We start from the raw sequence: 25,854 nt of genomic DNA, 5'->3' as shown, positions 1-25,854 counted from the left end.
CTGGGGTCGCAAAGAGTCGGACACAACTGAACAACTAACACACAATACAAAAGGAGATTAAGAAACTATACTGAAAGTGCAATGAGATCTGCAAAGGTATAGGTTGCTAAATGACCTTTGTCCTTTTAAATTGCAACCTTGGTCAAGGTCAGATAAGGAAGAGTGGTTTACCATGGCATACTGCCCACACACAGGGAAATAAGCAGAGGTGGGGATAGGAAGGAAAGAGCTTGAACCACCAACAGCGGTCTCCTCTGTCCTATACTCAAGTAGCAGGGATTTACTTGATGCTGTTTTAACACACACATATATATGAAAATATGTTTTTAATCTTAGAACTTGAAAGTTTGATAGCCTAACGAGGCCAACATATATATCATAAAATGAAACTGAGGATATCTCCTAGAAAACAGGGGCTTCTCAGGTGGTACAGTGGAGACACAAGAGATGGGGATTCGATCCCTGGGTCGGGAAGATCCCCCTGAGAAGGAAATGACAACCCACTCCAGTATTCTTGCCTGAGACATCCCAAGGACAGTCTGGCAAGCTACAGTCCATAGGGTGGCAAAGAGTCAGACACAACTGAGCATGGATGCATGCCTAAAAAACAGAGAAGAGAAAAATACACACGTATCTAATCCAACCATCTCATTTTACAAGTGAAGTTTCCGAAGATAGAAGGATCTTGTAATTTACCCCACACTGTTAAAGCAAGACCAGTTCCCAGGTTTCGCCTTCTATCACTGGGGCCCTCTACCACAATATGTTCCTCTCTGTCCTTTTCAAAAATCCTCAGTCTTATACTACTTCTATTTTATTACTTATGTACAACAAACCTTTACGAGTGTCATATTTTTTCATGAAGAACTCTGTTGTCCTTATTTTCAGTGAAAAGTAGAGTCAGGGCCTTAGTAGGAAGAGGAAGAAAGTTAAAGAATTTGTCTGGGGGGTAAAACTGCTGAAGACTGAAAATTCTCTCAATATGTCCATACACTCTAGTAATCTAACACAATTATCTATTAATGTTTCCAAACTTATAGCTCCTCTGACATTTTTTACTGTAGTTAAAATCGGTTGTTGTTGTTCAGTCATGCCAGGCTCCCTGTCCTTCAATATCTCCCAGAGTTTGCTCAAACTCATGTCCATTGAGTCGATGATACCATCCAAACAGCTCATCCTCTGTTGCCCTGTTCTCCTCCTGCCCTCAATCTTTTCCAGCATCAGGGTCTTTTACAACAAGTTGGTTTTTTGCATCAGATGGCCAAAGTATTGGAGCTTCAGTTTCAGTATCAGTCCTTCCAATGAGTATTCAGGATTGACTTCCCTTAGGATTGACTGGTTTGATCTCCCTGTTGTCCAAGGGACTCTCGGGAGTCTTCTCAATCACCACAATTCAAATGGCAAGCCACTCCAGTATTCTTGCTGGAAGAACCCCATGAACAGTATCATTCATTACAAACAGTCATAAATTACTGAGAAGTGGACTTACCTGGTGGTCCAGGGGTTAAGACTGAGCTCCCAATGCAGGGGGCCCAAGTTTGAACCCTGGTCAGGCAACTAGATCCAACCTGCCACAACTAAGAGTTCACATGCTGTGATGAAGATCAAAGGTCCCAAGTGCCACAACTAAGACCCACGGCAGCCAAATAAATATATAAATCTTTTTTTTCTTAATTTAATCAGGCTACATCTCCCCCCAAAACAACCTCAGAAGTATTTTAGAAAAAACACAAGTGTTTCACATTTACCCAATCAAAAGCTTAAAAGCAATAAACTAATTCATATTTTCAGAGAATGTGAGGACTCAAGATAATAAAGAATTTACAGGTACTCAGCATTGGTCTGTTCATTTTGCATATGTTCAGTTAACAATATTTGTTGATATTTATTATCTATTTATTATAACAACATTTGATATCTATTGACTGACAAACAGTGGCATAATGGGCCACACTCTATTAATCTCAGAATCTAAAATATCCTTGTTTCAAATGCCAGTAGAAGTATTAACTGGAGAAAATTACTTAACTTCTGAGCCTCTTTTTTTGGTGGGTGGAGCAGAGGTGGCAGTGACATTAAGTTTATAAAAGTGAAAGTCACTCAGTCATGTCCGACTCTTTGTGACCCCATGGACTATACAGTCCATGGAATTCTCCAGGCCAAAATACTGGAATGGGTAGCCTTTCTCTTCTCCAGGAGATCTTACCAATCCAAGGATCAAACCCAGGTCTCCAGCATTGCAGATGGATTCCTTACCAGCTGAGCCACAAGGGAAGCCCAAGAATACTGGAGTGGGAAAAAAAAAGAATACTGGAGTGGGTAGCCTATCCCTTCTCCAGTGGATCTTCCCAACCCAGGAATCGAACCTGGGTCTCTTGCATTGCAGGTGGATTCTTTACCAACTGAGCTATTAGGGTTTACAAAAAGATGATCATTTTTTAAAAATTCCTGTCAATGATTTCCATATAATTAGACATGTAATTGTATCACATAACAAGACACTCTTCTTAATTTTTTTTTAAAAAGCATGATACAAACGATGATAACTGTTTCCCAGGGATGTAGTACAGATCAAACAATTATGTATTATTATTATAAAGCTAAGAAGCACTTAGCCCTGAGCCTGGATTACAGAAGATACCCAGGGGATATGATCTTTGCTTGGGAAATGCAACCTTTTCTCCACTCCCCACCAGGGCAGTAAGATTAACCTGACACTGATTGGGAGTTTAGTTTTCATTTTTAACCTCTCCACTCTACCCTCCACGAATGCAAAAACAGACACATTACTGATTTTACAAAGAATTTAACATGATCCATACTATAACCAATTAATCCAAGCAATCTTTGTTGAGGGTTTTGAAAAAAAAAAAATGAGCCCCAGCTTTAAGATTACTTTAATGTAATTATTTTATTCGCAATCAAGTTGCCAATGTAAGTATCCAAAGATTACTGGGCAAACAGCAATACGAACTGCAGGCAGTGAGGCGAAAAGGAAGCACAATGCCTGAGGCCAGTTACCACAGAAAGTTTGCTGTGGATCTTCAAGGCCTGAAGACCAGCGAACTGCCCAGAACCTGGGAGGCAGCCCCCCTGAGAAAGCCTTGCAATCTGTTCTCTGACACACATACTCCTTGCCCACTATCCCTTCCCACATTCCCTGCTTCTGTTGGTCAAGAAACAGACACCCAACACCTTCCAAGAATTGGCAGGGAGGTGGGGAGAAAGATGTCTCTAATCACCTACCTTTATTCCTATGATAACTGAATTCAAGTAGAGCTCTAAACTGCTCTACCTTCTACTATATTTTAAATATTAAAATAATGATGTGACAAAACCCAAGCATCATCTGCTACAAAAATAAGTAAATAAATAAAATAATCTTCAACTTTGCAGAAATTACCTAAAAGAATGAAGAGTAATGACCTGTACAGCTTTGACAGCTACTAATTCTAGGAGTAATTTTTTTTTTCCACTGAGATCTTCCTTTACACTAACATCATATATTTTGTTTTGTTTTTCCACCTTCCTACCTTCTGCAAAATTCCATTTCATTGTTTCCACTAGTTTCTGCTAATAACTATTGAGGGAAAGAAATAATAGTGATTCAGTACATAATGAAGCTAAGAAATAAAATTCTTGCAGTGAAAAACTGTTTTCTATTAAATCTAGTTCTTTGAAAATCTTCTCCCTCTTCCCACTTTGTTCTCATCTTCAAATTCTTACACTTAATCTTTGAGATCAGATTCTACTGTGGAGCCTAAGTTTTATCTCATGACTTCCCAATCCAGAACTCCTTCCTTTCTAACCACTTCTACCACTAATTCTTTCACCTAAATTTCTCTTTTTTCTGTCATTCAACACTCCAGAACTTAGTGAAATGAAAATGCACTTCACTTTGCAGATGTCTGAGGGAAAATTCACAAACCACACTGTCTTTTTTTATTTTTAAACAAATTTTATCTTAATGATAGGAACTATACACCTACACGCTCTCTACCTTGTCTCCTTATAGTTAAATATATCAGGACACAGAAAGATTGACATTGCCTAGGTCAGTCTCAAAGTTGTATATATAGAAGTGGGGAGGGTAGGCCATCTGGAGAGAGGTTCAGAAAACACCATTAGAAGGAAAGGGCATTAACATGCAAGTGGATATACACTGTCTTGCAAGGAGAGCATGGCACTACTGCCAAGAGGAAGTAGTGACATGTGCTAAAATGCTTTAGGTATCAAGCACTGGACCAGTGTTGACCAAAGATGGACACTGTCATTAATAATTAATCACTCACTTATGACACAAATGAATCACAAGGAGCTCACAGGAGTTGCTGACATGGAGCAGTGCTCTACAGCAATAGCATACTTTGTTTTCTAGGGAATGTACATATCATATTCCAATTTCGAGGGATGCCCTGAAGCACTCTGAAGGATCATAGATAAATAAGCAATGCATTCTGCCTAGCGGATCAGAAAGTGTAAAAGTGTGACAAGACTTAAAAAAAATAATGAGGGTGGGGATTCCAGAAAGGGGGAGCTGCCTGAGCAAAGGTACCAAGATGTGGAAAGACTGTTTTCAAGGGCATGCAGGATCACACTGTGGAGAGAAGCTCATGAAGATCAGGCTGGTAAGGAAGTCAGGGCAAGTTGCAAAAGGCCTTAAAGACAACATTAGAGAGCTTCAACTTCATCCTTCATTGAGGAAAGGACAGCAAAGTGTTTTGTTTTGTTTGAAACAGAGATGTCACAACTCTCATACAAAAGCCTGAATCAGGAAAGTGGCAAGGGAACTCATTCTTTCACTCATTCCTCTATTTGTTCTAAAATACCCATTCTGGTGCCTCAGCTGGAAAAGAATCTGCCTGCAATGTGGGAGACCTGGGTTCGATCCCTGGGTTGGGAAGATCCCCTGGAGAAGAGAAAGGCTACCCACTCCAGTACTCTGACCTGGAGAATTCCAAGGACTGTATAGTCCATGGGGTCACAAAGAGTCAGACACAACTGAGCAACTTTCCCTTTCATATTTAATACTGAGACTAGAGAGTTAACAAACAAACAAATAACCTCACAAGCACAGTCTCTGCTCTAGTGAAACTTACAGACTTACAAGGATAACAGCCACTAAATAACTGCAAAATTATCACACATGACACTGGTAATCAACTGCAAGTTAAAGAAAGGAGCAGAGGAGAGAATGGTTCCAAATTTCTAGCTTACATTCTGGATGGATACCGGTGCTGTTAACCATAATAAAAACAAAACAAGGAAGGAAAAAGCCACATTACAGCTGGTTCATTTTTGATCAGAAAGTCCTGAGAAGTACTGAGTGACATGAACCAGTAAGTTGTATTGGAAGGAAGGCAGTTCAGGAGAGTCTGGGGTTGGAGATAAATCTGGAAAAGATGGTTTTCAAAGAAGAGAAATAGCTATAAGAGTTAATGGTAGTTTTAAGATTTTTTTTTTCAGTAATAATTTTCTATAGTGAATGGAAAATAGTATTTAACATACCCTCCAAAACAATCATGGACTAAGGAAGATGAAAGATACCTTCCGGTAGTCTGTTTAGGTCAAAGGCAATGCCACTGGCTCTGAAAGTGCAGTCCTCAGACCAGCAGCTTTACTATCTGGGAACTAATTAACACAAAGTACTGAGCTCCTACCAGGACCTACTAAATGGGAAACTCTGGGCATGAACACAGCAATCTATTTGATAAAGCCTCCAGGTAATTCTGATGCACACTCAAGTCTGGAAGACATGTTTACCACAAACAAGAAAAAAAAAAAACCATCTCATTTTACCTGTTGGTTATATTTAGTAAAAAAAAAAAAAAAAATCCTCAAGGTTACTCCATAAGTTGCCCAGAGTGTTTTCACATCCTCGTAGGAAATGTGTTGAGTGTCTATTCTATGCATGGCAGTGTGTCATGCTCAGATAGATGTAGAATAAGGCATACAATATGGTTTGCAAATTTCATCTGGTTATGAAGATGATGTCTACACGTTCAAAAAGTTAAACAAGTATACAAGTGTTACAGTTAACGCAAGTAGGAGGTGAGGATTTAAGGGGTAAGCAGTAAGAGATTTAAGTGCCAAGAACTTAACACCAAGCAAGGGGAGTTGGACCTTATGATCAACAAATCCTGAAAGAGAGATGAGATACCGGAAAACCCATAATTTGTAACTCGGCCATCTAAGAAGACGTTTGCTGGGCTTTGGGAATAGTTTAATAATACACTTAAGAAAATAAGTAAATTACACTTAGGCAAATAAGTAACTAGCAGGGCTTCCCAAGTAGCCCAGGGGTAAAGAATCTGCCTCTCAATGCAGGAGACACAAGAGACGTGGGTTCGATCCCTGTGTAGGCAAGATCCCCTGGCATAGCAAATAGCAACCCACGCCAGTATTCTTGCCTGGAAAATTCCATGAACAGAGGAGCCTGGCGGGCTACAATCCATGGGGTCGCAAAGAGTTGGACACGACTGAGCATGCACACACAACTAAGTGCCAAAACAAGGAATGTTATTAACCTTGGCCCAGGGAGGTCGCTGTGTCCTGATCTGCACTCGTTTCAGCGCCCACAGCAATGACAGAAGGTCGAGCTCCCTTCTAACAATGCTTTACAAATCCAAAGCTACCTGCAATTATCAAAATGCCTAACAGGTATTTACGTGTAAATCTTCCCAGTTCTTAATCACCATCTAGCACTCACCTAAGGGCTTTGTCACAGCCCCTCCCCGTTCACCGCTCTCAGAGTGGATGCCAGTAAGATGCCACAGCAAATGGGGAGGAAGCGAAGTTCCTTGTGAGGAGATAAGTGTTCAAGGCACACTTTTTAAGCTCAGAACTATTATTCAAAAACATCACTTTTCCTTGTCTCTTCCAAGGAAAAGGCTCCCGTGGTGACGGAGGTAGCTGAGGTAAGCTAGTCTCCTAGACGCGCCACTCCGGTCCTGTCCGAGGACTCCGGATAAGAACCGCACTGGGGCGACGGCTTACAGGCGGGGACAGAACACGCGGGAAAAAAAAAAAAAAAAGACGACACAGCCCACAACCGCAGCGCGAGGGCCTCGAGATACTACCGTTAGTGAAGAGTTTGCAGTAAGAGTGGACAACGTTTGCAAGAACTCTGAAAACGGAAACCCTAAGGAGCCTCAGAAGAAAGGGATGCCCGCGCTCGAAGCCAGACCTCCACAGGGTACTCGGCGTGGCGAGGTAAACGCGCAGGCAAGCGCTCCAGTCCGGGTTCCGCTTCCCACCGCCGAGGTGCGGCGCAGCCCCACGCGGAGAAGGGGCGCAGCGTTCCACCGCCTTGGCGGCAAACTCGAGCCGACCCCTGGCTAGCCCAGCCCTCAGTTCCGGGCCTGTAGAGGGGCCTCCGCCCCGAGATCCCCAATTCAGAGCGCAAACCTACCCCTTGCAGCCGTCGCCCCTTGCCCTCCTTAAGCCGGCGAACCCTCCCGGTCCCGTTTCGGCCGCCAAAGCCCCTGCCCAAGAAACTGCCCGCGAAACGGAGACGGGAGCCAGGGCCTCTCCGCGCACTTCCGTGCCTCGTCTCGCCTCACTGGGCAAGCAGGTGCAGAACCAAGTCAAGGAGGCCAGGCGGAGAAGCAGCGAGGCAAGCAGGCGTCGGCGCGCCTCGGGGCCCTGGGAACTGCGCTCAGATGCCGGCTCCCGGGCTGGAGAGGTTGGGTGTGGGCAGACAAGAAAAAACGCTCGGGCTTTCGTCCGCGTTCTTCCGGGCACGGCCTTGTTCTTCACCTGCACTTTACCTTGGACCAGACGCCCGCTGAGGGGAGGGCGGAGGCGCAGAACCGCAGGCGCGAGGAGAGGCGTGCGAGAGCTGCCATGCTGGGGTGGGCGCAGGCCGGGCCGCAGCGCGCCTGTGTGTCCACTGACGCCGCCGGGCCGCCGCGTCACTGGACGGGAGGAAAAGGAAGGCGCACGGAGGGCGGTCTGGAGGCTCGAGAGCGCTGCGGTGACGTCGTGGGTCCTCTGGCGCCGGGGCTTGGCAGACAGAGCAACGAGGATGGGAGGGGCCCGCGGGCGGGGCGGGTCGCGGGGGAAGGTCCCAGCCTAGCGGCGGTCGGATACATCACGCGGTCGGGCGTGCCTTGGTCTGCCCTGGTGCGCTCACTTGCCGCAGCAGCCGCTGGGCTGCGAGCGGTCATGGGTAACTGTCTTTGCCAAGGTCAGGGATAGGTCTTAGCCTAGTATTCGGGCGGTGGAGCTTGTTGCTTTCTTATCAGTGTCTAGAACCTGTGGAGGCTGCGAAGGTGGACCCGCCTTGAGGCCCTTCCCCATCTATGGACAACGTTCCTACGTCTTCCGTTTCTCAGTCTTGTCTCCCTACACCCGTCCTCGCTTGTGTAAGAGTAAGTTTGCTCTGAGAATCAGCCAGGAGCCGTCTGCCCTGAGATATGATCAGACAGGCCGCATCAAGATGGTCCCTAGTGAAGAAGGCTAGACGAGGACTGGCCCTCTGGGACCGAATGTAGGCACACCTTTTCCCCGCTCGGCATCATCCAAGTCTACATTGTTCAGGATCTTCGGACACTGGAGTCCTGGAAAACCCCGAGATTACTCTACAGATGCAAACATGTAGCTGGTAATCCCTTTGACAGATCTGAGACAAGTTTCCTAATAAGCCTGTGTGCTTATCTGCAAATTAAAACTGTTAGTAATACTCAGAACTGTTGTAAAGATTACATGAAGTAATTCATGCAAGGCTTCTGGCTCCATTATAAACACTCAATAAATCTTAGACGTTATTCTAAGTTTATTCAAGTTGCAATGGTGTATTGATACGGCACATATATTCAATCCAAGCTGTATCTTTTAGCCAGCTAGCTCCTTGAAGACCTGAGCCAAGTCAGGTTTCTTCAAAACCATGAATGCTCTTAGTAGCTGGATGGAAGGACCAAGTGAAAAGTCCATAATCATTTTATTGGATTAAGGACTGACCAAAGGAATGTGGTTGTTAGTTTTAAACCAAAGCAAAGCAAACACGAAAATTAAATGAGCCCTTAGCTTCCTTAGCAAGTACACTGAGGTTCAAATGGACAGTCAGTCCAGTTTAAAGTCTATCCATCAAAGTGCTTACCCTTTCATGCTATTCTTTCAACTCCTAAGTTTTTCATTTTTCCTATAAATACTATAATTTTAATTAAAATCATTGAGGGAACAAAATACCAAGTTAAATTGTCCAACTACATGAGCAGGAATTAACTTCGCATTGCTCAATATTTTCAACACGTAAGAAATTGGATGGAGGGGAAATTCAAGTATTAGAACTAAAGTTCCATTGCTAATCTTAGTACAGTATATTACAGTTATTGTGCTGTAGCTGATAGAATGTGAAAAAGCTATCCTCACAACTGGGTCTGCTTTTCCATTTTTGCCCTTCCACAGGGCACATGAAATGGAAAATAGCATTAGCAACTTTGTCAAACTGTGGTCATATGACACACTCTTCCTGGCTGGTCTCACTCTGTTGCTCCTGGCTGAGGAAAAGACGCATATTTTTAGTGTTATACTCTGTGTGACTCTAAATCTTGTGAAGAAAATCAGCCTCATTACTTTGTGGTCAAAACACATTATTATTTTTTGGCTCTATGGCTCTGTTTTATACTTTATAAATAAAGCATGAGTATCTTCAACTGGAACAAATTATAGAAAAGTTTTTCTGTACAGATTTTCCTTCTGGTTCCACAAAACCATTTCAAATTTAATCAGTTTGAAATCAACTTTTTAAAAATATCTTAATTTTTCTGAACTAATAAGAATAGCTCCCTTTTGTTTAAGGAGCAGTTTGTGACAAATATATATCATATTCTGGCAACTTTTCTTTGGGTAATCTTGTAGTGCTTAACTTCCACATTCTTAAAACAGGGGAATTGAACTGAATTCAAAGCTTTTAAACAAATGTTCTGATTTTAGACACGCAATAGGAAAGTTTATTTTGTATTATGTTATTATATATAAAAATACATATATTTTATACATATATTGCATGTATTATTATTTTTACATTTTTTAATTTCAAAATTGATTTTATCGAAATCAAAACAGTGTCATTAACTGTACATAATAAATGGCTCAGTCAGTAAAGAATCTGCCTGAAGTGTGAGAGACCTGGATTCAGTCCCTGGGTAGGGAAAATCCCCTGGAGGAGGAATTGGCAACCCACTCCCAGTATTCTTGCCTGAAAAATCAGTAGGCAGAGGAAGCTGGTGAGCTACAGTCCATGGGGTCACAAAGGGTCCGACACGATTGAGTGATTAACAGTTTCACTTTTCAATAAACTATTTTATATATGTGTGTGTGTGTTAGCAACTAAGCACATACATCTATGTATACTTATACAAAAACATTCTCCTCCCTTTATGGCTCAGACACTGAAGAATCTGCCCGCAATGCAGCAGACCCAAGTTCAGTCCCTGGGTTGGGAGAGTCCCTTAGAAAAGGAAATGGCAACCCACTTCAGTATTCTTGCCTGAAAAGCCCCATAGACAGAGGAGCCTGGCAGGCTGCAATCCATAGGCTCCCAAAGAGTTAGACACTACTGAGGGACTAACAAACCCTTTCTATCAAATGATTGCCGTCAATGTGTCAGAGCTGGTTAGACTGTAAGTTGTTATTCTCTGTTTAAGAGAGTTTTATTTAAATTCTGCTAAAATATGGTAGTTACCATCTCTCATTACTGAAAGATAGGACATTTTGCCATCACAGTTGGAGTATTTCTTCAAATTGATAATCAGGTATTTGAACACTTGTTTTCCAATGTTGTTTGACTGGTTTAACTAGTAATAGGAGTTTTTAACCAGATCGTTTGAATATTAAAAAAAATCTATGCATGCTTCATTTTATACAATGATTCTTAACCACATGGAAAACAAATCCCTTCAGACAGATAATTTTCCTCTAATGGGTATGAAACACATAAAAAACTTTTTACTTAACTGCTGCTGCTGCTGCTAAGTCGCTCCAGCCGTATCCGACTCTGTGCCACCCCATAGACAGCAGCCCACCAGGCTCCCCCGTCCCTGGGATTCTCAACGCAAGAACACTGGAGTGGGTTAATCTGTACTAATATTTGTTCAATACATAAAAATTAGTTTAATTTTGCTGTGTGGATCACAATAAACTGTGGAAAATTCTGAAAGAGATGGGAATACCAGACCACCTGACCTGCCTCTTGAGAAATCTATATGCAGGTCAGGAAGCAACAGGTAGAACTGGACATGGAACAACAGACTGGTTCCAAATAGGAAAAGGATTGCATCAAGGCTGTATATTGTCACCCTGCTTATTTAACTTCTATGCAGAGTACATCATGAGAAACGCTGGGCTGGAAGAAACACAAGCTGGAATCAAGATTGCCGGGAGAAATATCAGTAACCTCAGATATGCAGATGACACCACCCTTATGGCAGAAAGTGAAGAGGAACTAAAAAGCCTCTTAATGAAAGTAAAAGAGGAGAGTGAAAAAGTTGGCTTAAAGTTCAACATTCAGAAAACGAAGATCATGGTATCCAGTCCCATCACTTCATGGGAAATAGATGGGGAACCAGTGGAAACAGTGTCAGACTTTATTTTGGGGGGCTCCAAAATCACTGCAGATGGTGACTGCAGCCATGAAATTAAAAGATGCTTACTCCTTGGAAGAAAAGTTATGAGCAACCTAGATAGCATATTGAAAAGCAGAGACATTACTTTGACAACTAAGGTCCGTCTAGTCAAGGCTATGGTTTTTCCAGTAGTCATGTATGGATGTGAGAGTTGGACTGTGAAGAAGGCTGAGCACTGAAGAATTGATGCTTTTGAACTGTGGTGTTGGAGAAGACTGTTGAGAGTCCCTTGGACTGCAAGGCGATCCAACCAGTCCATTCTGAAGGAGATCAACCCTGGGATTTCTTTGGAAGGAATGATGCTAAAGCTGAAACTCCAGTACTTTGGCCACCTCATGCAAAGAGTTGACTCATTGGAAAAGACTCTGATGCTGGGAGGGATTGGGGGCAGGAGGAGAAGGGGACGACAGAGGATGAGATGGCTGGATGGCATCACTGACTCGATGGACGTGAGTCTGAGTGAACTCCGGGAGTTGGTGATGGACAGGGAGGCCTGGTGTGCTGCAGGGGTCTCAAAGAGTCGGACACAACTGAGCAACTGAACTGAACCGATAGTTTTTCCCTCAGGAAAAAATACTAAAATAAATGCATAAAATGTTTGGAGACTCAACTCCTGGAATGAATTTGAAAATTATGTTAAAGCGCTAAGGAAACTCAAAGAAGCAAAACATACCAGCATTATCTCTCATGCACTCAAGTCTGATCATGTTCACTTCAGTTCAGTTCAGTTGCTCAGTCATGTCCGACTCTTTGTGATTCCATGGACCACAGCACACCAGGCCTCCCTGTCCATCACCAACTCCTGGAACCTACCCAAACTCATGTTTGTTAAGTCAATGATGCCATCCAACCATCTCATCCTCTGTCATCTCCTTTTCCTCCTGCCTCTGTCTTTCCCAGCATCAGAGTCTTTTCAAATGAGTCAGCAATTCACATCAGGTGGTCAAAGTATTGGAGTTTCAGCTTTAACATCAGTCCTTTCAATGAACACCCAGGACTGATCTCCTTTAGAATGGACTGGTTGGATCTCCTTACAGTCCTGGGATCTCTCAAGAGTCTTCTCCAACACCATAGGTCAAAAGCATCAATTCTTCGGCGCTCAGCTTTCTTTATAGTCCAATTCTCATATCCATACATGACTACTGGAAAAACCATAGCCTTGACTAGATGGACCTTTCTTGGCAAAGTAATGTCTCTGCTTTTTAATATGCTGTCTAGGTTTGTCATAGCTTTTCTTTCAAGGAGTAAGCGTCCTTTAATTTCCTGCATGCAGTCACCATCTGCAGTGATTTTGGAGCCCCCCAAAATAAAGTCAGCCACTGTTTCCACTGTTTGCCCTTCTGTTTGCCATGAAGTGATGGGACCGGATGCCATGCTCTTATTTTTCTAAATGTTGAGCTTTAAGCCAATGTTTTCACTCTCCTCTTTCACTTTCATCAAGAGGCAATTTAGTTCTTCTTCGTTTTGTGCCATAAGGGTGGTGTCATCTGCATGTCTGAGGTAATTTATATTTCTCCCAGCAATCTTGATTCCAGCTTGTTCTTCATCCAGCCCAGCATTTCTCATGATGTATTCTGTATATATAAGTAAAATAAGCAGGATAACAATATACAGCCTTGACGTACTCTTTTTCCTATTTGGAACCAGTCTGTTGTTCCATGTCCACTTCTAACTGTTGCTTCTTGACCTGCATACAGGTTTCTCAAGAGGCAGGTCAGGTGGTCTGGTATTCCCATCTCTTTCAGAATTTTCCAGTTTGTTGTGATCCACTTGGCATAGTCAATAAAGCAGAAATAGATGTTTTTCTGGAACTCTTTTGTTTTTTCAGTGATCCAATGGATGTTGGCAATTTGATCTCTGGTTCCTCTGCTTTTTCTAAATCCAGCTTGAACATCAGGAAGGTCACAGTTCACATACTGTTGAAGCCTGGCTTGGAGAAGTTTGAGCATTATTTTACTAGCGTGTGAGATGAGTGCAATTGTGTGGTAGTTTGAGCATTCTTTGGCATTGCCTTTTTTGGGGATTGAAATGAAAACTGACCTTTTTCCAGTCCTGTGGCCACTGCTGAGTTTTCCAAATTTGCTGACATATTGAGTGCAGCACTTTCCTAGCATCATCCTTTAGGACTTGAAATAACTCAACTGCAATTTGAACACCTCCACTGATCATGTTACTTCTGTTTAAAACCTATCAGTGGTATTCCTCGTTGTTTTTAAGATCCAAAATTCACACTAACTTGGCATAGAAGGAGATGAGCTCTTTTGGTTTTCCTCATCACCTTTAAATTCCAAACTCTAGTTGCCTCTTGATTTTCACAGAATGAATCTGCATAATTCAGAATCAAATCCTGATATCAAAATAGTAAAAGGCATGGACTCTGTAGTAGCAAGACTGTCTGGATCAAAAATCTCAGCTCTGCTGTTGCCTAGCTATATGGCCTCTTGTGGTGCAATAGTTAAAGAGAGCTGCCAAACAGCAAGATAAAAGACATGTCTGGACCAATACCTGCTTCTACTACTCTGCTGTTAAAAGATTATACTCTGAACATATATGCCAAACATACACTGTGAACATCTTACAGGAAAACCCGAAAGAACCATTTGTTCAAACCAGTATTTCTCAAATACTTTCTATGTTTTCATAAACTGGGAAATATCAGACAGGGTTCAAATGCTGCACTGTGCGCTGTTAAACACTGTGCCTCCTTCCTTATGACGTATCTTTGAATCGGATTCCACCTCCGCAGTTTCACTCCTTGTGCCCTAGTGCAGGACATTCAGTTTCTCTAAACTAGATTATTGCAGTTGCTTCCTAAATGAAGTAGTAGTTGTTCTTGTTGTTGTTCACTCAGGCACGTCGGACTTTTGTGACCCCATGAACTGCAGCACATGAGGCTTTCCTGTCCTTCACTATCTCCCTGAGCTTGTTCAGACTCATGTCCATTGTGTCGATGATGCCATCCAACCTCCTCCTGCCCTCAGTCTTTTCCAGCATCAGGGTCTTTTCCAGTGAGTCAGTCTTCACATCAGGTGGCCACAGTATTGGAGCTTCGGTTTCAGCATAGTCCTTCCAATGGCTATTCAGGGTTAATTTCCTTTAGGATTGACTGGTTTGATCTCCTTGCTGTTAAGGGGCTCTCAGGAGTCTTCACAAGCACCACAGTTTGAAAGCATTAATTCTTCAGCACTCAGCTTTCTTTAGGGTTCAACTCTGACATCCATACATGACTACTAGAAAAACCATAGCTTTGGCTATAAAGACCTGTGTCAGAAAAGTGATGTCTCTGTTTTTAATACACTGTCTAGGTTTATCATAGCTTTTCTTCAAAGGAGCAAGCATCTTTGAATTTCCTGGCTGCAGTAATCATCTGCAGTGATTTTGGAACCCAAGAAAATAAAGCCTGTCACTGTTTCCATTTCTTCCCCATCCATTTGTCATAAAGTGATGGGACTGGATGCCATAATCTTAGTTTTTTGAATGTTGAGTCTTAAGTCAGCTTTTTCACTCCTCTTTCACCTTCATCAAGAGGCACTTTAGTTCCTCTTCAGCCCGATTGACTTCACACTCCAGGATGTCTGGCTCTAGGTAAGTGACCACACAATCATGGTTATGTATGTCATTAAGGCCTTTTTTTGTATACTTCTTCTGTGTATTCTTGCCACCACTTCTTAATATCTTCTGCTTCTGTTAGGTCCATACCATTTCTATCCCTTATTGTGTCCATCTTTGCATGAAGTGTTCCCTTGGTATCTAATTTTCTTGAAGAGATCTCTAGTCTTTCCGATTCTGTTGTTTTCCTCTATTTCTTTACACCAGTTCACTTAAGGCTTTCTTATCTCTCCTTGCTGTTCTTTGGAACTCTGCATTCAGATGGGTATATCTTTCCTTTTCTTTTTTGTCTTTTGCTTCTCTTCTTTTCACAGCTGTCTGTAAAGCCTCCTCAGAGAACCATTTTGCCTTTTCTCATTTCTTTTTCTTAGTTGTATTTGACCACCACCTCCTATACAATGTCATAAACCTTTGTCCATAGTTCTTCAAGCACTCTGTCTGTCAGATCTAATCCCTTGAATCTATTTGTCAGTTCTACTGTATAATCATAAGGGATCTGATTTAGGTCATACCTGAACGCCCTAGTGGTTTTCCCTACTTTCTTCAATTTAAACCTGAATTTTGCAATACAGAGCTCATGATCTGAGCAACAGTCAGATCCCTGTCTTGATTTTGCTGACTGTATAGAGCTTCTCTATTTTTGGCTGCAAAGAATATAATCAATCTGATTTTGGTGTTGACCATCTGGTGATGTACATGTGTACAGTCATCTCTTGTGTTGTTGGAAGAGGGGGTTTGCTATGACCAGTGTGTTTTCTTGTCTAAACAAGTTAGCCTTTGCCCTATTTCATTTTGTACTCCCAAGGCCAAACTTGCCTGTTACTGCAGGTATCTCTTGACTTCCTACTTTTGCATTCCAGTCCCCTATAATTAAAAGGACAACTTTTTTTGGTGTTAGTTCTAGAAGGTCATCATAGAACCATTCATCTTCAGCTTCTTTGACATTCATGCCTGGAGCATAGACTTGGATTACTGTGATATTAAATGGTTTGTCTTGGAAACGAACAGAGATCATTTTGTTGTTTTTGAGATTACACCCAAGTACGGCATTTCAGACTCTTTTATGACCATAAGGGCTACTCCATTTCTTCTACGAGGTTCTTGCCCACTGTAGTAGATATAGTGGTCATCTGATTTAAATTCACCCATTCCCATTTATTTTAGTTCACTGATTCCTAAAATGTCAATGTTCACTCTTGCCATGACCCAAATAACCGTGATGGTGTGATCACTCACTTAGAGACAGACATTCTGGAGGGTGAAATCAAGTGAGTCTTAGGAAGCATTACTATGAACAAAGCTGGTGGGTGTGATGGAATTCCAGTTGAGCTATTTAAAATCCTAAAAGATGGGGGTGGTTCTAAGATGGTGGAGGAATAGGATGAGGAGACCACTTTCTCCCCCACAAATTCATCAAAAGAACATTTAAATGCTGAGTAAATTCCACAAAACAACTTCTGAATGCCAGCAGAGGACATCAGGCACCCAGAAAAGCAGCTCATTGTCTTCAAAAAGAGGTAGGAAAAAATATAAAAGACAAAAAAAAGAGACAAAAGAGGTAGGGAGGGAGCTCCATCCCGGGAAGGGAGTCTTAAAAAGAGAGAAGTTTCCAAACACCAGGAAACACTCTCACTGCCGAGTCTGTGTCGAGCCTTGGAAGCACAGAGGGCTACATAACAGGGAGGAAAAATAAATAAATAATTAAAACCCACAGATTACGAGCCCAACGGTAACTCCCCCAGCAGAGAAGTGGTGCAGACGCCTGCATCCGCCACTAGCAAGCAGGGGCTGGGCAGGGAGGCGTGGGCTGCATTGCTTAGAGTAAGGATCGGACCCGAATGCCCCAAGGGTAATCAGAGCGAACTAACTTGGGCTAGCAAACCAGACTGTGGGATAGCTACTACGCAAGAAGTTCTAACATAAGACACCTCCAGGACCGCACACAGAACAAAGGATGGAACAGAATTAGCAGGCTGCAGATCATCCCCCTCCGGTGACAGGCAGCCAGAGCCGGAAGGGCCAGAAAGGGGCAATCACAGCCCCAGAGAGATATTATCTACCAAACGGCAAGCAGGCTTCTTTGCTAAGACTTCTTGGGGTTCTGGACAGTCATCATCCACCTGAGAAGGTGCACCAGTTGTACACCCAGAAAACTGAGCAGCAAGGACGGGAGAGGTGATAAGTCACAGCGACCGCACTCGCCAAACTCCTGAGGTACTCGGACCTGGGAAGGGCACAAAACGCAGGCCCAACTGAGTCTGCGCCTCTGAGGACTACCTGAGTGCCTGAACCTGAGTGGCTTAGACCTGGGAGGTGCATGCAGCCCAGGGCCGGCCTTGGACAGTTCCCAGTGGAGCAACCTAGAGCCTAAGCTGTGTGTGCCGTGAGCGGGGAGCAGGCCCAGTGTGGCTGAGACACTGCGAGCACACGCCAGTGTTATTTGTTTGCAGCATCCCTCCCTCCCCACAGCGCAACTGAACAAGTGAGCCTAAAAAAACTGTCCACCACCACCTGCCTTGTGTCAGGGAGGAAATCAGACACTGAAGAGACCAGCAAACAGAAGAAGGTAAAACAGAGGGAACCGCCTTGGAAGTGACAGGTGCAATAGATTAAAACCCTGTAGTTAGTACCGACTACATAGAAAGAGGTCTATAGATCTTGAGAAATATAAGCCGGACCAAGGAACTATTCGAAAATGAGCTGACCCCACACTGTCCACAGCAACATCAGAGAAAGTCCTAGATATATCTTTACTATTTTTATGATCATTCTTTTTATTTTTTCCATTTTTTAAACTTGTTTTAATTTTTACGTCCTCTATTACTCCTTTAATTTTCATTTTTATAACCTACTATTACTTTTCCAAAAAAAAGACCCTATTTTTAAAGCAAACTTCATAAATATATTTTAAATAATTTTTGTGACTTCTTTTTTCTTCTTCTTTTCTTTAATATTGTATTTTTAAAAATCCAACCTCTACTCTAGAGTTTTAATCTTTGCTTTTTGGTATTTGTTATCAATTTTGTACCTTTAAAAACCCAATCTTCAGTACCCATTTTTACTTGGGAGTGAGATTACTGGCTTGACTGCTCTCTCCTCCTGTGGACTCTCCTTTTTCTCCACCAGGTAGACTCTGTCTCCTCTCTCCCCCTTCTCTTCTCTACCCAACTCTGTGAATCTCTATGTGTTCCAGACAGTGGAGAACACTAAGGGAACTGACTACTGGCTGGATCTGTCTCTCTCCTTTTCATGCCCCCCTTTTATCCTCTTGGCCACCTCTGTCTCCTTCCACCCTCTTCTCTTCTCTGTATAACTCTGTGAACATCTCTGAGTGGTCCAGACTGTGGAACGCACATAAGAAAGTGATTACTGGCTAGCTTGCTCTCTCCTCTTTTGATTACACCTCATCTCATTCCAGTCACCTCTAACTGCCCCCTCCCTCTTCTCTTCTCCATGTAAATCAGTGAACCTCTCTGGGTGTCCCTCACTGTGGAGAAACTTTTCATCTTTAACCTAGATGTTTTATCAACGGTGCTGTATAGAAGGAGAAGTCTTGAGACTACTGTAAAAATAAGACTGAAAACCAGAAGCAGGAGGCTTAAGTCCAAATCCAGAGAACTCCTGACTCCAGGGAACATTAATCAATAGGAGCTCATCAAACACCTCCATACCTACACTGAAACCAAGCACCACCCAAGGGCCGACAAGTTCCAGAGCAAGACATACCACGCAAATTCTCCAGCAACACAGGAACACAGCCCTGAGCTTCAATATATAGGCTGCCCAAAGTTACTCCAAAACCATTGATGTCTCATAACTCATTACTGGACACTTCATTGCACTCAAGAGAGAAGAAATCCAGCTCCACCCAACAGAACACCAACACAAGCTTCCCAAACCAAGAAACCTTGATAAGCCACTGATACAACCCCACCCACAGGGAGGAAACTCCACAATAAAGAGAACTCCACAAACTGCCAGAATACAGAAAGGTCACCCCAAACGCAGCAATATAAACAAGATGAAGAGACAGAGGAATACCCAGCAGGTAAAGGAACAGGATAAATGCCCACCAAACCAAACAAAAGAGGAAGAGATAGGGAATCTACCTGAGAAAGAATTCCAAATATTGATAATGAAAATGATCCAAAATCTTGAAATAAAAATGGAATCACAGATCAATAGCCTGGAGACAAGGATTGAGAAGATGCAAGAAAGGTTTAACAAGGACCTAGAAGAAATAAAAAAGAGTCAATATACAATGAATAATGCAATAAATGAGATCAGAAACACTCTGGAGGCAACAAATAGTAGAATAACAGAGGCAGAAGATAGGATTAGTGAAATAGAAGATAGAAATGTAGAAATAAATGAATCAGAGAGGAAAAAAGAAAAACGAGTTAAAAGAAATGAGGACAATCTCAGAGACTTCGGGGACAATGTTAAATGCTTCAACATTTGAATTATAGGAGTCTCAGAAGAAGACAAAAAGAAAGACCATGAGAAAATCCTTGAGGAGATAATAGTTGAAAACTTCCCTAAAATGGGGAAGGAAATAATCACCCAAGTCCAAGAAACCCAGAGAGTCCCAAACAGGATAAACCCAAGGCGAAACACCCCAAGACACATATTAATCAAATTAACAAAGATCAAACACAAAGAACAAATATTAAAAGCAGCAAGGGAAAAACAACAAATAACACACAAGGGGATTCCCATTAGGATAACAGCTGGTCTTTCAGTAGAAACTCTTCAGGCCAGGATAGAATGGCAAGAGATACTTAAAGTGATGAAAGAAAATAACCTACAGCCCAGATTACTGTACCCAGCAAGGATCTCATTCAAATATGAAGGAGAAATCAAAAGCTTTACAGACAAGCAAAAGCTGAGAGAATTCAGCACCACCAAACCAGCTCTCCAACAAATGCTAAAGGATACTCTCTAGACAGGAAACACAAAAGGGGTGTATAAACCCAAACCCAAAACAATAAAGTAAATGGCAATGGGATCATAATTATCAATAATTACCTTAAATGTAAATGGGTTGAATGCCCCAACCAAAAGGCAAAGACTGGCTGAATGGATACAAAAACAAGACCCCTATATATGTTGTATACAAGGGACCCACCTCAAAACAAGGGACACATACAGACTGAAAGTGAAGGGCTGGAAAAAGATATTCCATGCAAATAGAGACCAAAAGAAAGCAGGAATAGCAATACTCATATCAGATGAAATAGACTTTAAAACAAAGGCTGCGAAAACAGACAAAGAAGGCCATTACATAATGATCAAAGGATCAATCCAAGAAGAAGATATAACAATTATAAATATATATGCACCCAACATAGGAGCACTGCAATATGTAAGACAAATGCTAACAAGTATGAAAGGGGAAATTAACAATAACACAATAATAGTGGGAGACTTTAATACCCCACTCTCACCTATGGATAGATCCACTAAACAGAAAATTAATAAAGAAACGCAAACTTTAAATGATACAATAGACCAGTTAGATGTAATTGATGTCTATAGGACATTTCACCCCAAAACAATGAATTTCACCTTTTTCTCAAGTGCACACAGAACCTTCTTCAGGATAGATCACATCCTGGGCCATAAATCTAGCCTTGGTAAATTCAAAAAAATTGAAATCACTCCAAACATCTTTTCTGACCATAATGCAGTAAGATTAGATCTCAGTTACAGGAGAAAAACTATTAAAAATTCCATCATTTGGAGGCTGAACAACACACTTCTGAATAACCAACAAATCACAGAAGAAATCAAAAAAGAAATCAAAATCTGCATAGAAATGAAAGAAAATGAAAATACAACAACCCCAAACCTGTGGGACACTGTAAAAGCAGTGCTAAGAGGAAAGTTCATAGCAATACAGGCATACCTCCAGAAACAAGAAAAAAGTCAAATAAATAACCTAACTCTACACCTAAAGCAACTAGAAAAGGAAGAAATGCAGAACCTCAGGGTTAGTAGAAGGAAAGTAATCTTAAAAATTAGGGCAGAAATAAATGCAAAAGAAACAAAAGAGACCATAGCAAAAATCAACAAAGCCAAAAGCTGGTTCTTTCAAAGGATAAATAAAATTGACAACATTACCCAGACTCATAAATTAACAAAGGGAGAAAAATCAAATCAATAAAATTAGAAATGAAAATGAAGAGATCACAACAGACAACACAGAGATACAAAGGATCATAAGAGACTACTATCAGCAATTATATGCCAATAAAATGGACAACGTGGAAGAAATGGACAAATTCTTAGAAAAGTACAACTTTCCAAAACTGAACCAGGAAGAAATAGAAAATCTTAACAGACCCATCACAAGCACGGAAATTGAAACTGTAATCAGAAATCTTCCAGCAAACAAAAGCCCAGGTCCAGACAGCTTCACAGCTGAATTCTACCAAAAATTTAGAGAAGAGCTAACACCTATCCTCCTCAAACTCTTCCAGAAAATTGCAGAGGAAGGTAAACTTCCAAACTCATTCTATGAGACCACCATCACCCTAATACCAAAACCTGACAAAGATGCCACACAAAAAGAAAACTACAGGCCAATATCACTGATGAACATAGATGCAAAAATCCTCAACAAAATTCTAGCAATCAGAATCCAACAACACATTAAAGAGATCATACACCATGACCAATTGGGCTTTATCCCAGGGATGCAAGCATTCTTCAATATCCACAAATCAATCAATGTAATACAACGCATCAACAAATTGAAACAGAAAAGCCATATGATTATCTCAATAGATGCAGAGAAAGCCTTTGACAAAATTCAACATCCATTTATGATAAAAACTCTCCAGAAAGCAGGAATAGAAGGAACATACCTCAACATAATAAAAGCTATCTATGACAACCTACAGCAAACATTATCCTCTGTGGTGAAAATTGAAAGCCTTTCCCCTAAAGTCAGGAACACCATGACTATTCAACATAGTTTTGGAAGTTTTGGCCACAGCAATCAGACCAGAAAAAGAAATGAATTCAAATTGGAAAAGAAGTAAAACTCTCACTGTTTGCAGATGACATGATCCTCTACATAGAAAACCCTAAAGACTCCACCAGAAAACTACTAGAGCTAATCAATGAATACAGCAAAGTTGCAGGATATAAAATCAACACACAGAAATCCCTTGCATTCCTATACACTAATAATGAGAAAATAGAAAGAGAAATTAAGGAAACAATTCCATTCACCATTACAACGAAAAGAATAAAATACTTAGGAATATAGCTACCTAAAGAAACTAGAGAACTATATATAGAAAACTATAAAACACTGGTGAAAGAAATCAAAGAGGACACTAATAGATGGAGACATATGTCATGTTCATGGATTGGAAGAATCAATATAGTGAAAATGAGTATACTACCCAAAGCAATCTACAGATTCAATGCAATCCCTAACAAGTTACCAACAGTATTTTTCACAGAGCTAGAACAAATAATTTCACAATTTGTATGGAAATACAAAAAACCTCAAATAGCCAAAGCAATCTTGAGAAAGAAGAATGGAACTGGAGGAATCAACCTGCCTGACTTCAGGCTCTACTACAAAGCCACAGTCATCAAGACAGAATGGTACTGGCATAAAGACAGAAATATAGATCAATGGAACAAAATAGAAAGCCCAGAGATAAATCCACACACCTATGGACACCTTATCTTTGACAAAGGAGGCAAGAATATACAATGGAGTAAAGACAGTCTCTTTAACAAGTGGTGCTGGGAAAACTGGTCAACCACTTGTAAAAGAATGAAACTAGAACACTTTCTAACACCATATACAAAAATAAACTCAAAATGGATTAAAGATCTAAACGTAAGACCAGAAACTATAAAACTCCTAGAGGAGAACATAGGCAAAACACTCTCCAACATAAATCACAGCAGGATCCTCTATGACCCACCTCCCAGGATACTGGAAATAAAAGCAAAAATAAACAAATGAGACCTAATTAACCTTAAAAGCTTCTGCACAACAAAGGAAACTATAAGCAAGGTGAAAAGACAGCCTTCTGAATGGGAGAAAATAATAGCAAATGAAGCAACTGACAAACAACTAATCTCAAAAATATACAAGCAACTCCTGCAGCTCAATTCCAGAAAAATGAATGACCCAATCAAAAAAATGGGCCAAAGAACTAAATAGACATTTCTCCAAAGAAGACGTGCAGATGGCTAACAAACACATGAAAAGATGCTCAACATCACTCATTATCAGAGAAATGCAAATCAAAACCACAATGAGGTACCATTTCATGCCAGTCAGAATGGCTGCGATCCAAAAGTCTACAAACAATAAATGCTGGAGAGGGTGTGGAGAAAAGGTAACCCTTTTCCACTGTTGGTGGGAATGCAAACTAGTACAGCCACTATGGAGAACAGTGTGGAGATACCTTAAAAATCTACGAATAGAACTGCCTTATGATCCAGCAATCCCATCTGGGCATACATACTGAGGAAACCAGAATTGAAAGAGACATGTGTACCCTAATGTTCATCTCAGCACTGTTTATAATAGTCAGGACATGGAAGCCACCTAGATGTCCATCAGCAGATGAATGGATAAGAAAGCTGTGGTACATATACACAATGGAATATTACTCAGCCATTAAAAAGAATACATTTGAATCAGTTCTAATGAGGTGGATGAAACTGGAGCCGATTATACAGAGTGAAGTAAGCCAGAAAGAAAAACACCTACAGTATACTAATACATATATATATATATATATATATATAATTTAGAAAGATGGTAATGATAACCCTGTATGTGAGATAGCGAAAGAGACACAGATGTATAGAACAGTCTTTTGGACTCTGTGGGAGAGGGAGAGGGTGGGATGATTTGGGAGAATGGCATTGAAACATGTATAATATCATATAAGAAACGAATCGCCAGTCTAGGTTCGATGCAGGATACAAGATGCTTGGGGCTGGTGCACTGGGATGACCCAGAGAGATGGTATGGGGAGGGAAGTGGGAGGGGGGTTCAGGATTAGGAACTTGTGTACACCCATGGCGGATTCATTTTGATGTATGGCAAAACCAATACAATATTGTAAAGTAAAAATAAAAATAAATAAAATCCTAAAAGATGATGCTGTGAAAGTGCTGCACTCAATATGCCAGCAACTTGGAAATCTCAGCAATAGTCATAGGACTGGAAAAGGTCAGTTTCATTCCAATCCCAAAGAAGATTATAATAACAAAGAATGTTCAAACTACCACACAATTGCACTCATTTCACATGCTAGCAAGGTAATGCTCAAAATCTTTCAAGCTAGGCTTCAACTGAAATGAGAACTTCCAGATGTACAAGCTGATTTAGAAAAGGAACCAGAGATGAAAGTTCCAAATCCTTTGGATCATAGAGAAAGCAAGAGTATTTCAGAAAAACATCTTCATCGGTGACTTCACTAAAGCTTTTGAGTCTGTGGATCACAACAAATTGTGGAAATTTCTTAAAGAGATGGGAATACCAGACCATCTTACCTGCCTCCTGAGAAATCTGTATGCAGGTTAAGAGGCAAAAGTTACAACCAGACATGGAGTAACAGACTGGCATGCTGCAGTCTATGGTGTTGCAGAGTTGGACATGACTTAGTGAGACTAAACAACATAGGCTACAGGTTAAAGTTCAACATCCAATTATAGCCAAGCTCTTTCTAAACCATCATACCTTAAGAGCTTTGCAGAAGTACTTAGGTGTTATACAAACATTGAATTTTGAAATTAAATTTTAAGTTATATTTTTACTTTTCTATCAACTCTAACAAAGTAGTAGCTTCTACACTCAATTGTGGTGTAACTGATTTTAACTTATTAAAGATTACCAGATCATGCAGCTGGGAGGTAGAACTCAGAATAATATATGACAGACTGTCTTTTTAACTAGAAGAAACAGATTAACTAGGCCCTGAGTTGGATTAGGAAAGTTTGCTGTAAATTTAGAAAAATATATAGATTGCTATATCTCAGAGTATATATAAAATACAATCCAGGTTGATTGAACTACTAAATACATTTAAAAAGACAATTTTGCTGCTATTTGCTAAGAATGTTCACCTCTACCTAAATACCTCAAAAAGGGTAGGGACTCTGTCTTTCTGTGTCTTTCTTAACCCATTGAGTCTCATAATATAGTACTTAGGCTTCCCTAAGAGTGATGTGAGCCATGAGCCAACTGCCAAAATATGTCTGTAGAATTTACTTGACATGAAGTGTTTTTGGAGCTATTTACAAAAAGGTGATAGTCAAATAGTCCAGATCATCTGTATGAACGAATAATGATTGGTTCAGCAACAATGAAAATCAACTACCTCAGAAATCAGCTAATGACTATGTCCTTAAAACCCTCCTGTGACACCTAATTGAAACAAAGCAAAATATAAAATAATAATTTTATTCCTGTGTTCTGATATCATTTTTTGTGTATGGCAAAAACTATAAAAGCATTCATAGTAAAAATGAACATGTCCTATGAAAATAGTGTCATTCAAGCTGGGGAAAACTTCTTGCCAAAGATACCCCACAAAATGAATGTCAGTTTTCCACGTGATTTTTGCGGCCT

General features: G+C 41.0%; 1 protein-coding gene across 1 annotated transcript in view; it reads right to left on the bottom strand.

The window, feature by feature from the left end:
* OXCT1 (3-oxoacid CoA-transferase 1) overlaps positions 1-8,156 on the bottom strand; it is a 161,764-nt gene extending 153,608 nt beyond the window's left edge. Inside the window, exon 1 of the mRNA XM_069556449.1 lies at positions 7,770-8,156. Coding sequence (XP_069412550.1) covers positions 7,770-7,847 — 78 coding nt within the window. The 5' untranslated portion in view covers positions 7,848-8,156. The remainder of the gene's footprint in view (positions 1-7,769) is intronic.
* Between the last annotated feature and the right edge of the window lie 17,698 nt (positions 8,157-25,854).

This window comes from Ovis canadensis, chromosome 16, assembly GCF_042477335.2.
Source record: "Ovis canadensis isolate MfBH-ARS-UI-01 breed Bighorn chromosome 16, ARS-UI_OviCan_v2, whole genome shotgun sequence".
NCBI lineage: Eukaryota > Metazoa > Chordata > Mammalia > Artiodactyla > Bovidae > Ovis > Ovis canadensis.
The sequence above is the reverse complement of the archived record's forward strand: the minus strand, read 5'-3'. Positions and strand labels throughout refer to the sequence as shown.